The 13,559-nt window shown below is 43.6% G+C and overlaps 1 protein-coding gene and 1 non-coding gene across 6 annotated transcripts; one reads left to right on the top strand and one right to left on the bottom strand.

The window, feature by feature from the left end:
* The first annotated feature begins 42 nt into the window (after window positions 1–42).
* On the top strand, window positions 43–147 carry LOC121395833. Its single transcript, XR_005962712.1, has one exon. It is a non-coding gene; the product is annotated as a U6 spliceosomal RNA (small nuclear RNA).
* Window positions 148–4,537: 4,390 nt separating this feature from the next.
* On the bottom strand, window positions 4,538–13,470 carry tsen34.L (tRNA splicing endonuclease subunit 34 L homeolog). 5 transcript variants are annotated; one of them, XM_018226408.2, is made up of 5 exons: window positions 13,313–13,470; window positions 10,494–10,756; window positions 10,209–10,410; window positions 8,733–9,014; window positions 4,538–5,212 (listed from the first exon to the last, which is right to left on the bottom strand). In XM_018226408.2, exons 2-5 carry the CDS (start codon window positions 10,749–10,751, stop codon window positions 5,025–5,027), a joined length of 930 nt encoding a protein of 309 aa, XP_018081897.1. In that variant the 5' UTR covers window positions 10,752–10,756; window positions 13,313–13,470; the 3' UTR covers window positions 4,538–5,024. The 5 variants fall into 5 exon arrangements, with proteins under 5 accessions (XP_018081897.1, XP_018081898.1, XP_018081899.1 ...); XM_018226409.2 differs by having other exon boundaries at window positions 10,494–10,760; window positions 13,313–13,450; XM_018226410.2 differs by lacking the exon at window positions 13,313–13,470 and adding an exon at window positions 12,866–13,293 and having other exon boundaries at window positions 10,494–10,760.
* Between the last annotated feature and the right edge of the window lie 89 nt (window positions 13,471–13,559).

The following is a 13,559-nucleotide window of genomic DNA, read 5'->3' as shown; positions in this document are numbered from 1 at the left end:
TTTTTAGAGACTGTATAGACCTTGGTCTGCTCCTCCAGCAAGGCTCGCTTCGGCAGCACTTATACTAAAATTGGAACAATACAGAGATGATTAGCATGGCCTCTGCGCAAGGATGACACGCAAATTCATGAAGTCTTTCATAAGGTGGACCCCCTGGAATTACATTTTCCAGAACACTACCATCCTGGTGGCTAATGTGTCTGCCTTCTGAAATTCCCTTGATAATTAAAGGGCTTCTGCAAGGCTATACTCACTGACCCAGTTACAGCCTTGCTGCGAGGGGAGCCTCCATACAGTGGTCGCACGATTGTAGGACAATGGGTAATACCCAAAGTGGTTCTAATGGTGACCAGGTATCTACCCAGCTTATTGCACAAGTCAGGGATCCTCTTGCGGTAGCGGTGGACACTCTCGTAGCTCCTTGGCCGTACAACCTTACCCACGTGTTTTCCCTGTTCATCCAGCTTCCAAGAGTCATCAAATGGATGAAGGAACGGACTAACACCGTCTGGGTGGCACAATTTTTGCCACAAAGGGCATGGTTCACAGAGCTCAGCCTTATGGCTGACACACCTTCCAGTTCGAGTCGATCGGCTATCTCAAGGTCCAATCCACCCAAAATTCAGTTGACTTAACAACGTGACCCTTGAAGCCCTTGTCCTGACTAACTCAGGTGTTCCCCAGTCTATCATGCCAGCTACGTCAAGAGCTCAAAAGCGGATATCAGAAAGGATTTACCACCAGAGACGAAAAGTCGTTATCACTGGCGTGTACACTTTGACAAGGATCTCTACAATTTTGTATCAGACAGCAGATAGCCATCCTCCAAACATCAGGACCTTCTACAGGGTGCCATACGACTGGCTCTGCCATACAAACAGCCAATGGGACCTTAACTAGTCCTGTAATAGCTCCTAGAGGACCCCTTGACCCCCTAGATTCCATCCCTTGGTGAGCTTGACAGCAAAAGGGTCCATCTGGCAGGGTTCCTCCTTCAGAAGGGTTTCGGAACTGGTGGCTCGTCTTCCAAGGCCAACACATCATCTTCATGCTGATAATGCGGTACTGCGACCAATCAGGAAACTCTTCCAAAATGGCTTCAGATTCCATTGAATCAGTATCTTTTGGTTCATTCCGTCTCTCTGAAACCCAAGACCGGCCAAACCATCATCTTCATGCTGGTAACGTGGTACTGCAACCATTCAGGAAATTCTTCCAAGTTGGCTTCCAATTCCATTGAATCAGTATCTTTTGGTTCCCTCCATCTCTCCGGAACCCAAGACCTTTTAAGAGAAAGGACTGAGCAATCTGGATGTAGTCTACACACTGGATTACTCCAGTGAGAAGCACAACAATTGAAGAGCTCTCTTCTTCTCCCTGATGGCCACAAGAGGGGCCTGAGGGTCTCCATGTTGGTAATTGCCAAATGGATTCAATTTACCAGCCTATGCGATTACAGGTAAGACAGCACTGTTTCGAGTTCAGCTCATGTCACACACAAAGTCAGTATTTCATCAAGCGTCAGGAAAGACTATACCTTCAAAGGTTACAGAATTCTCACACAGCCCTCAGCCGAGGCTAGCTTTGGGAGAAAAGTGTGTCAGGATGTGGTTTTCTGAATACAAATAAGGTAGATGTCCCACCCTCATGGGTAGCTTTGGGACGTCCCCATGGTGCCTGTGTCCCCCAATCTAGACAAGAGAAAGAGGGATTTTTGTACTTACCGTTAAATCCTTTTTTCTTCGCCTACATTGAGGGACACAGACCTTCCCTCCCTGGTTATATGATTCTATGCTATGTAACACGTACCTGTTCACTACCGTTGTTCAACTATGCACTCTGGGATGAGACTCCTCATGGATAAAGCCCAGAGCAGTAGGAGTCGTCAGCCTCCGTGGAGCGGGAACCGGATCCCCCAGGGATCAGTGGAGCTTTGCCTGCAGACCTCCTTAGAGCGGGAAGGCAGTGGGCATTAAAAAATAATCATTAGGCTGGAGGGGCTCTAGAAAGAGAACCTTGGCCCCTGTGTGGCATGGTTTTTTGGAAAGTATCCTAACCACTTGCTCCAGAGCCACTAGTGTCAGTCCTCCTTCTGAGGACACTCATGTAATCCAAGAGGGCGGCCACGAAATCCCGCGTGATCCAAGATGGCGGCCAAAATCAGTTCTCCCCAAGGGAAGCCACGAGGAGACTGAAAGCACAAGTAAGGTGAATATGGTGGGCGCGAAAGAAGTGGTAGGGGGCAGCGGATGGCCAGTAAGGCAGGCGGGTGGGGTGGCTGGCAGGTAGGCGGAGGCAGTAAGGTCACCAACTGATCCTCAGCCCCACTGCCTGAGGAAGCCATTTGGGGTGAGTTGGAGGGTGTACTACTTACCCTTGATGCCAGCCTGAAGTGCCCGAGGTGGATCCCTGTGGTAATCGGTCGGTGCAGCCTCTGTGGAGCGGGAACCGGATCCCCCAGGGATCAGTGGAGCTTAGCCTGCAGACCTCCGTAGAGTGGGAAGGCAGTGGGCATTAAAAAATAACCATTAGGCTGGAGGGGCTCTAGAAAGAGAACCTTTGCCCCTGTGTGGCATGGTTTTTGGAAAGTATCCTAACCACTTGCTCCAGAGCCACTAGTGTCAGTCCTTCTTCTGATGACACTAAAATAAAACTGAGAACAGGAAGTAGGCAGGGGATAAAGCCCAGAGCAGGAGGCATTTAACTGTTTAGTGTCTGCTCTCCAGCTGCAGGATCTTTATCCCCATGGTGCCTGTGTCCCCCAATCTAGGCAAATAGAAAAGGATTTAACAGTAAGTAAAAAAAAAACCCTCTTTCTACTGTTGCCATTAGACCGGTGATTATGGAGACCCAACCTAAACAGCAGAGGGACACAATTTAGTGTCCTGACATTGAACTCTTTAGGTTTAGAATGTCTGCAATTTCACGTATTTTTTGAAAAATGTTTTTCTAAATTTGAATGCATGTATTAAGAGTCCTGCGCGGGTCCATTTTTTGGAACACGTACCCGACCTGTGCCCGCAACCTGCAATCCGGACCCGCATTCTTACCCGCTACCTGACCCGCAAGTATATGCAACCCGCTGACCATCAAGAATCAGGAAGTGCTGTCATTGGAAGTAGGCGTGATCAGAAAAAAGAAGTAAAATCGCTATTGAGAAGACCCGCGTCTATACCCACACCTGGAACTTCTACCTGCAGGGTACCACAGTCAGTTATAGGTGGTGGGATATGATACAGGCACAAAGACAATATTTCCACAGATCAGGCACCCACTCGCATACCTAACGGGAATGGTTTATAATCCATGTTGTCCCCAGAAATGCTTTTTGGTCCCACAGTGCAGCAGGGCCATGGGTCAATTATCCCTATATGTTGCTCACCAACCAATTAGATGTTGCTCCCAGTGGCCTCAAAGCTGCTGCTTATTTTTGAATTCCAGGCTTGGAGGCAAGTTTTGGTTGTATAAAACCAGGTGTTCTGCCAAACAGAACCTCCTGTAAGCTGCCAGTCCATATAGGGGCTACCAATCAGCCAATCATATCCCTTGTTTTGCAACCCCACTACATTTTTCATGTTTGTGTTGCTCCCCAACTCTACATATGAATGCAGCTCACAGATAAAGGCAGGGGTATTGACACCCAATGTGTAAATCTACTATGAACCTTACAGAATGTCTACAGTGTGTTGTCTGTGTGTAACCTATTGAATACAAATTATAAGTGTATACCGTACAACCTCAAAGAAAGTATCTTTAAAAGTGTTTTTTTGGGATTAAAGGGGAAGTAAAGTCTAAAATAGAATAAGGCTAGAAATGCTGCATTTTGTATACTAAAATATAAACATGAACTTACTACACCGCAAGCCTAATCAAACAAATGATTTATGCTTTCAAAGTTGGCCACAGGGGGTCACCATCTTGTAACTTTGTTATACATCTTTGCAAGACCAAGACTGTGCACATTCTCAGTGTGGTCTGGGCTGCTTAGGGATTGTCATAAATTATCAAAACAGCACAAGTCAAATAATATCTGCCAGAAGCCGATACAGCAAGACTGATTAATAATCAGAATATGCAGACTGCACTGGGTCCTGTATTCTCATGTAATCTAATGTGGATTTTATAGTTTTTGTATTGTTTAAAACAAACTTTCTCCAACTCTGCAGAACCAGTGGCTGCAGCAAAATAATTCTCCAAAAAGAATCCTAGTTTATCTGTTTAAATCTGGCTCCATGATCTTTGTCCCTGCAGCTGGAGTTGGGAACAGTAAAGGGGATGTAAAGCCAAAATAAAATCCAATACAAATCTCTACAACTGCTCCACAGGGAAACAAACAAAGCTGCTTGAGTTCTGCATGGCTGGGAAGTAAGGTGAGGGCTCCCCCTGCTGTTCATAAGTATGATTGTTTCCCTGCAGAGCAATTAGGGACCATCTGACAATTCCTATCCCCAGCAGAAAATGAAGGGAGAATTTCACTGCATAGTCAGGTTTCTTATAAAAACAGTACACATTTTTTAATTAAAGTATATTGGAGATAGGTTTCTTTTTCCCTTTACATGCCCTTTAAATCGGAAGTGAAGTATAATCCCCCCCCTACCCTCTTATTCATAGCTACATAAATCTATGCAGGGGGGAATTGTAATATTTTACAAAATAAGAAGTCTAAATTTGATAACCCGTTCTTTCTATTACTTCAGTCTCCCTATCAATAAATACTTGCTCAGGGTAAAGAAAGATTATTCCTATGAAGTGCTGATTTTTACATCCATAGTAAAGATTTGCAAGAATTAAAAAAAAAAAAAAAAAAATACAGTTTGATGGTTTGTTTGTTTTTTTTGGAAAAGGAATGTCCATTTAACAGGTCAGACAAATACTTTTCCCATTCCTGGCAGAACTTTCAAGGATAAATTAAGGCCAGCCAAGTTCTCGCATTCTCCAGGAGGTATTTATGGGCACTTTGAATCTGCTGTGAGTTGGCTGTTATGCTTTACAAGGTTCTACAATACTTAAAGCAATGGCTGGTTTTATTGCAAGCCTGACCATTGCAATGAGGTGAAAGTCACTTCTCCTTCCTGGTCTGCGGAGCAAAGCAGCACTGTCTTCTTGACGTTAGTGCCGAGGCGTGCAGCAGTAACAATGTCACTCAGAGCGATCTCCTCCTTGTATGGATAACAGATAGCAATGAAATGCGCATGGAAGCGCATGGGGTCTCCTGTAAGAAAAATAAACATTCCAGTATAATTTATTATTATATTATATAACACACCTGCACCGTCATAGGACCCTAGCTCTGGGTATTGAAAGTGGACCTGTCACCCAGACACAAAAATCTGTATACCATATATACTCGAGTATAAGCCGAGTTTTTCAGCCCCCAAAATATGCTGAAAAACTCTACCTCGGCTTATACTCGGGTCAAGCGCAAAAACAGTCGCCACGTCTAAGAATAGTCACCAGCGCCTAAGAATAGTCGCCGGCATCCAAGAATAGTCGCCGGCGTCCAAGAATGGTCGATGGCATCCAAAAACGAGACGCAAGCACCTCCAATGGGAGCAAAAACCCTACATTTTTTGATTGAAACTTACCAGAAGCTGCTGCAGTTCTCACCCTAGGCTTATACTCGAGTCTATAAGCTTTCCCAGTTTTTAGAGGTAAAATTAGGTACCTCGGCTTATACTAGGGACGGCTTATACTCGAGTATATACGGTAATAAAAGTCCTTTTCAAATTAAACATGAAATCCAATTTCTTTTTTTTTTTTTATTAAAGCGTACATAGCTGTTGTAAACTCATTTAAAAATTTCAGCTGTCAATAAAATATTGGCTGCCCCTCCTTTATGCCTTAGGCTTAGAGGCGGAGCAGACGATTACTTTCACTTTCCATTTAGCACTTCCTAGATGTCACTGCTCCCCCCACATTCCCCTGTTCTCTTCACCATTTAATTGTGTAGCCAGGGCATGGGGATGGACATCCGGTTCCCCATTCTGGTGCACAAACAAGATTCTGAGATGATGCAAGGCTTGCCTTAATAACAGTGTCCACAATATGGCTCCTGCCTGCTTGCTATAATTATGAATTCCCAGTATGAAGGAAACAAGATTCAAATAATTTATATAGTGTAATTAAAGTTCATTTTGCTTGACTAATGTGATAAAATACGATTTTGGATAATTTTTTTGGGTGATGGTTCCCCTTCAATAGAGCTGGTCTTCTGGTTAGGTGCAGAAAATGTAAAGTTTGGTGATACCTTTTATTGGCTAACTGAATAAGTAAAAATTGCAAGCTTTCAGAGCACCCAGGCCCCTTTGACAGGCAAAATGTAAATGAAAGCTAAAAAGGCACATCATATATACTGTTAAATCATGGAAATAGGGTTTATAGGCAATAAATTAGCAAAGTTACAGACAGACAGAGATAACTTGTAGGGGCAGATTTATCAAGGGTCGAAATTGAACATTTTTAATTGTCCAATTAGACTAGGGAATTGTTAAAATTTGATTCGAGTTTTTTTAAAAATGAGAATTAAATTTTCGAGATTTATTATACTCTGGTCCTTTAAGAACTCGAGCGACTAGTCGCAAACTTGCTGAATTGCTGTTTTAGTCAATGGGAGACGTCCCGGGATGAATTTGGAGTTGTTTGCACCGTTGCTGACATTTAAGTTTTATTCAGAGAAAAAAAAAAAACTTGAATCAAATTCGATTTGAGTTTTCAGGACGATCGTATTCAACTGGTCCAATTTCGATTTTATGGGAGTTTTTAAAAACTCACATGAATTTGAAATTAGACCTTTGATAAATGTGCCTCCCCATGTCTATCTGTAACTTTCTAATTTATTGCCAATAAACCCTTTTTCAGTGATCTTACAGTATAGAAGCTTTCATTTGTATTTTACCTGACAAAGAGGCCTGGGTGCTCCAAAAGCTTGCAATTTTTACTCATTCAGTTAGCCAATAAAAGGTATCACCAAACTTTACATTTTCAGCATTTTTTCAATGGCTAACACAGTACAACATCTTAAAACTTCTGGTTAGGAAAAACATTAGAAACCTCAGATACCGTATATACTCGAGTATAAGCCGACCCGAGTATAAGCCGAGGTACCTAATTTTACCTACGAAAACTGGGAAAACTTATTGACTCTAGTATAAGCCTAGACACAACTACAGCCCTGTCTCCCAGCAGCGCACTTTCTGCCAAAGCGACCCCCCCAGCGATCAACCGGACTTCTTTGCAAAGTTGATGGTGACAGAGAATTGCCAAACGGATTACTGTGTGCATTGTCCCACTACCATGTGCAGAGGGTGCTGTTTGATATCGACATCACTGTTAATCCTTTATATAACCAACAGAGGGCGCTGTGTGATATTGCCATCACTGTTATTCTTTCATATAACCAACAGAGGGCGCACTGTTATTCTTTCATATAACCAACAGATGGCGCTGTGTGATATTGCAGTCACTGTTATTCTTTCATATAACCAACAGAGGGCGCTGTGTGATATTGCAGTCACTGTTATTCTTTCATACAACCAACAGATGGCGCTGTGTGATATTGCAGTCACTGTTATTCTTTCATATAACCAACAGAGGGTGCACTGTTATTCTTTCATATAACCAACAGATGGCGCTGTGTGATATTGCAGTCACTGTTATTCTTTCATATAACCAACAGATGGCGCTGTGTGATATTGCAGTCACTGTTATTCTTTCATATAACCAACAGAGGGCATTGTGGGATATTGCAGTCTCTCCCCAAGTGTACTGTTGGTATAGGAATGATTAAAAGTGACTGCAATCTCAGCTACCCGGGTCGGGACCGCTGACCCGAGTATAAGCCGAGGTAGACTTTTTCAGCACATTTTGGATGCTGAAAAACTCGGCTTATAATCGGGTATACACGGTAACTTTTCTCGTTTATTTCCTAATCAGAGAAATATCAGAGCAGCCCCTCTTTCTTCGGACAAGTTCCTCCACTGGGTCACGGTCGGAAACCAGCCAGCAGATGGAGCTGTTGTAACAAAATTCATTCATATTAACAGTACGGATTTCCCTTGATATTTTGGAACCTTAAAAAAAAAAAAACATAAAGGTAATTTGCAAACGTGCTTAGAATAGCACTCTCTGCAATTATGCATTCACCTATTTTAAAGGTTTACTTAACCTTTCATTTGTGTCCTTCTATAAATAAGTATTGGACCTATTACGGCTGTGCTGTAATTACAGGTATAGCTGCCAACTAATTTTAAGGCACATTCCTTGGATTTAACTGTTGCTGGAATTGTAGTGCCATGTCTAAATGAATAAACTGCACAGAAGAATTTCAGAGAACCAGTTCACACTCTACACCTTATAGTTATTGTAAATGGGTGCCTAAACATTACCAAGCACATCACGTATGGCAGCTGTGCCTCCAGTCTAACTTTTTGTTAAAAATGTCATTAGCCATGCTTAAACGGTTCCAAGTAGACAGACTCCTGCTAGTCTATATATGACAGTCAGCAGATAATGTGTTGTACTAAAATGACAGACTGTTAAGAGGCTAGCGTAACAGGAACAGTGGCCAGCTCCATGTCGTGGTCTCTCATGTCCAGCTACAGTCAGGTGATTCCAAGTGGTGGTCAATTAAAAAGGATAATCATTTGGTTGTTTTAAAGGAGAAGTAAAGCCTAACTAAAAAGTAGGCAAACTACTGTGTAAATACTCCGATACACCACTTAAATCTCCCTTACCTGGATAAACAAGGAAATCTCCTCCAAATTTGCTACCATTCGTGAGAAAATACCCTTTTTGCCAAAGGCTCTTGAAAACTTTAAAGCGCACTTCATGCTCCTTCTGCCCAGCATACGGCCAGTGCACAGAGACCTGACGCGGATCCACCTCCTCTACATCCTCACAGGAAGTGCGAGCTGTCGGCAGATGCACCATCATTGCTTCCTTGGGAAAATGGAATGTCTCCTCTAAGTTCTGAAGCTCTTTAATCGGTCCCTGCAAGGGTGACTCTGTAGCATCTCCTGAGAACAGAAAGCAAGGCTGGAAACATCAGATGAAGTAAAAATGGGGATTAGTGATGGGCGAATCTGACCTGTTTCGCTTTGCCAAAAATTAATGAAACGGTAAAAATTCTCCAAAATGCATTGCAGTCTATGGGCGTCAATTTTTTCGTCGTGAGATGCGGTGCGTCAAATTTTTTTCATCCATTGGAGTCTATGGGCGTCATTTTTGCTGCGAAACTCAGTGAAAAATTTTGCTTATCGCTAACAGGGATACTTATTAAGCTCTATTATACTAAAAAACTTTGTTAATCTGGACAGGTCAATGCAGAATATTTTCAAAGGATGTACATACATGGTAGAATGGAAAGGGACTTTTTGAAATCTGATAAGGGGAACTGTAGCCTACTGACTGGATGAGAGTGCAGTTATGGCTAATGCCACACAGGGCTAAAAATCAGCCTGCGGAAATACTCCCTATTTTGGTATTAGCATTCTGTCCTGCCTGCACCTGAAATAATTGTGTCACGGCCCGCCCCTTTGTTCCCGTGCCCACCACCAGCCGGTGGAAATGTTATTAAAAGGTGGCAACCCTTTTCTCAGCCTGTATATTTCAGCAGGTCGATTTCCAGCCCCGTATGGCATTAGGATACGTGCACACAGAGCTGTAGGCTTTGCTGTTCTCAGTCTGCTCCGTGTCGCATCTCAATTGATTTAATTTGTATCCCCCTCCATGTGTGCTCACACACTGCTGAGGTCAGCCCAAATATGCTCCGCCATGTGTGAGCGGCTCAGATAAATGAAGCAGGGGTACAAAGCAGATCCGCCTACAGCTCCGTGTGCCCATGCCTTTATCTTAAAAAACAGTGGCCTGAAGACAAGAGAAGAGGTGATGTAAAGAAACAAATATATCAGGGGTTGTTTGTTTTGGCTGACAACTCAAACTGCAGAAACCGCAGGAGCTCCTCTTCGATTCCATATCTGCCAATGCACCGTGCCCTGGCTGACAGGATGCTTAAGCAGATAAAATATTGAAACCTGACCAAATAAACCGTGGCGATATCCATGGTACACAGGAAGCTGCCGGGATAATCTGGGCAGAGTATATGTACCAAGTCGCATAAAACAGTTTTCGCCCAATTTTAAGATTATAACTATAAACAGCCAATAGATCAGAGAACCTCTACGACCTCATAAAGCATCGCCTGCTCTCACCTTCCTGGTCACTGCGCTGCCGTTTCCTCCGTGACCTTCCCTCTGCAATGCGATCTGCTAGGCTTTCTAGTGTGCGCCTTTTCTCTTCCAGTGCGAGTTTCCTCTGCTCCTTGTAGCTTTCACCCAGATACTTCTCATAGGCAGCGGCCTCTGGCTGCTCATCTTTACCTTCGTTTGTTGAAGAGGAGGACTCTGCACTTTCCTATAATTACATAATTAGTATATAATATGAAAGTGGGACAATTAGCCTTGGACGCAACTCAATAAATCCACTATTATACCTACCGGTTCCAAAACCTCTTGTTTTTGCAGTTCCTTTTCCCTTGAGAGGCTACGCACAAGAACTGCAGCTCCAACTTCTACCAACAGTCGAGCTTCTTCAGGCAAAAGCTGCAATGGGAGGCCAAGCCTTGAGTTTTGCCTTGGTTTCCTCACCAGGGCACCCACCAGATTCCCCACCAGTCCATGTTGCTCCCGGATCATCTGAACATCATCTGCCTTCCACACAAAGGCCTTTCCTTCTAGGAGCTGTATCAGGATCATGTTCTCTGGCTGAAAGACAACCTGCAATTTTAGCAATCTGGTTGCTAGGTTGTAAATTACCATGGCAACCATGCATGGATTTGAATAAGGGACTTGAATATGAATAGGAGAAGACCTGAATAGAACAATGAGTATTAAAAGGTAGTAATATCAATAAATGTGTAGATTTACAGAGCATTTGTTTTTAGGTGGGGTCAGTGACCCCCATTTGAAATCTGGAGTCAGGCAAAAGGTAGCAAATAGTTTAAAAAAAATAAATAATGAAGATCAATTGAAAAGTTGCTTAGAATTGGCCATTCTATAACCCTGGTGTTAATGGTAATATCCTTCACCAGTCACAGGTACGTTGAAGATTATCAGCTGTGTCAGACAGGACTTTCTCGGGCACACAGGAGACACTTACATCCAGGACCAACTCTGACATGGGCCAGTGAAATGGAGACAGTGTGAAATGCTATAGATGGCATATGGGCTTGCAGTGGATAAGAAAATGGGCCCACTGGGAGATCCTTGAGTATTCAGGCAGGCCAGTCAGACCTTAGTTATCAGAAAAGCTCACAATGAAGCTCACTCTTAGGGAAAGATTTACTAAAGGCCCCCATTTTTAAAGAGCAGCCATAATAGAAATTTAGTACTGCCTAGAGCACACAGGGCCCAAATCATGAAATATACAGGCCGATTTCAGCCTCCTTCTTCTTTCGCATCCAGAACCATTGAGTTGACTCTAGCGTGAACACACTCTATAGATTTCCTCACGAAATGCAATGTTTCATGATTCTTTGCCGAAATCTGTCGGGTGTGTTTGCACGGAAGCAACGCAAAGCCCGTCTGTGGGTCATCCACAGTCCGGTAATGTGCTGACTCTGGAGTCACTAACTCAGCAGCTTTCAGTGTCAGAGCTTGCATTTTCAGTTCCCGTCCCTCCTGAACCTTACACTCTCCCTAACCCTAAAAGTGTGACCTTAGTGTTAAAGTTGGGGTTAGGGAACTGATACAGGAAAGCTGGCAGATGAGAAGGATAGAGAATGATGGAGAAGGGCTGACTACAGAAGTAGGACTCCTGAGACACAACAATCAGCATTGCCCTTAAAGGAAAACTAAACCCTAAAGTTAAAAATCCCCCAACCCTCTACCCTACATAGACCCCCCTCCCTCCTCCCCCCCCCCAGCCTAGCTGCTACCCCAGGCAAATGCCCCTAACTTTTTACTTACCCCGCGGTGCAGATCCTGCCCAGCGGAGTTTACAGGCGCCATCTTCAGCCGCTTCAGTAATCATCAGAATGAGACCAGTGCTTCTGCAATTTTTGTGAGTTTTGGCGCATTCTCAGTTGTCGCAAAACAGAAAATTGCTCCAACTGCGCATGCGCCGCTCGCCGGTGTCATTCCGAAGATTACCGAAGAGAAGAAGATGGCTGCCGTGAACTCCGCTGGACAGAATTTGCACGGAGGGGTAAGTAAAGAGTTAGGGGCATTTGCCCAGGGAGTCATTTAGCTTTTTATTCAGCGGCTCTCCAGTTTGCCGTTTCAGCCATCTGGTTGCTAGGGTCCAAATTACCTTAGTGACTGTGCATTGATTTGAATAAGAGACTGGAATATGAATAGACGAAGGACTGGATAGAAATAGGAGTAATAAAAAGTAGCCATAACAATACATGTGTAGCCTTACAGAGCATTTGTTTTTTTAGATGGGGCCAGTGAAAACTGGAAAGAGAAGGCAAATAATTAAAAAAAAAAACCTTATAAAATATAAATACAAAAAAACAACTGAAAAGTTGCTTAGAATTAGCCACATACTTAAAGTAAACTAAAAGGTGAAGCAGCCCTTGAAGTCAAGTTTTTAGGGTGAGGGAGAGCTTTAGGGTGAGCTGGGAGGGGATGTGACAGTGAAAGGAACACGTGGGACAATATATAGTGAGTAAAGTATCCCCTCTTGTAAAATATAAGGATATTATAAGGTACCAAGGAGTCTCATGACCATATAAAAACACGAGGCCGAAGGCCATGGAACTCCGAGGTAACTTCAAATATCCTCATATTTTACAACCGGGGTACTTTATTTATTATAATACACACGTTTCAGTGATTCATGTAACAAAAATGACATCAGAACTCACCGTTTATAACTGATGACATCAGAACTCACCGTTTATAAAGATATTCATGGCTTTTGCGTATTATAACTGTCATAGTATATCATATAATTGCTATTGGATGGATGCCCCTAAATCATATGGAAGAACTTGATAGTAACCCTACTGTGTGACAGGCCAGAAGCACACTGCTATATATATACAGCAAATTGTCTGCAGCAATAAAGCTAATGAGAGCAGCAGGCAGACAAGCAAAGCCATCAGACCAATTCTGCTCTTGACTTTCACTCACCCCCCACCCCCCAAAGTTGCCAAATCAACAGGGAAGGTGGGGGGCTCTCCAATAACTCAGGTTAATAGGCTTCCTCTCTTAGATAACGCTTTATGTGAATGTGTGGGACTGGGAGTCACACAACCAGCAGCATTGTATGTGCATGAGACATGCCCAGTATCCTTCCGCCCTGCCTTTACCTGTATCTCTCCGCCGCCCGTCACTAAATCCTCTCTGCGGTGCGTCTCATACCAGCCATGTGCAACTTGGGAGGAGCGACGAGCTTAAGCCCCTCCCCTGGCAGCTCTCAGACGGCACAGTACGGAATAGATAGAGGAGGTTGAGTAGTGCGAGACTGGAGAAGGAGGCGGAGCTCCTAGTGTAGCCGAGAGGGACAAACATGACTTTACCCTGAGTTTCTGTGTCTGCTACGCTACTGAAATTTCC

The sequence above is a fragment of the Xenopus laevis genome, chromosome 7L (assembly GCF_017654675.1).
Source record: "Xenopus laevis strain J_2021 chromosome 7L, Xenopus_laevis_v10.1, whole genome shotgun sequence".
In the NCBI taxonomy this organism is placed as follows: domain Eukaryota; kingdom Metazoa; phylum Chordata; class Amphibia; order Anura; family Pipidae; genus Xenopus; species Xenopus laevis.
Note: the sequence above shows the minus strand (reverse complement) of the source record. Positions and strands in the feature narration are given on the sequence as shown.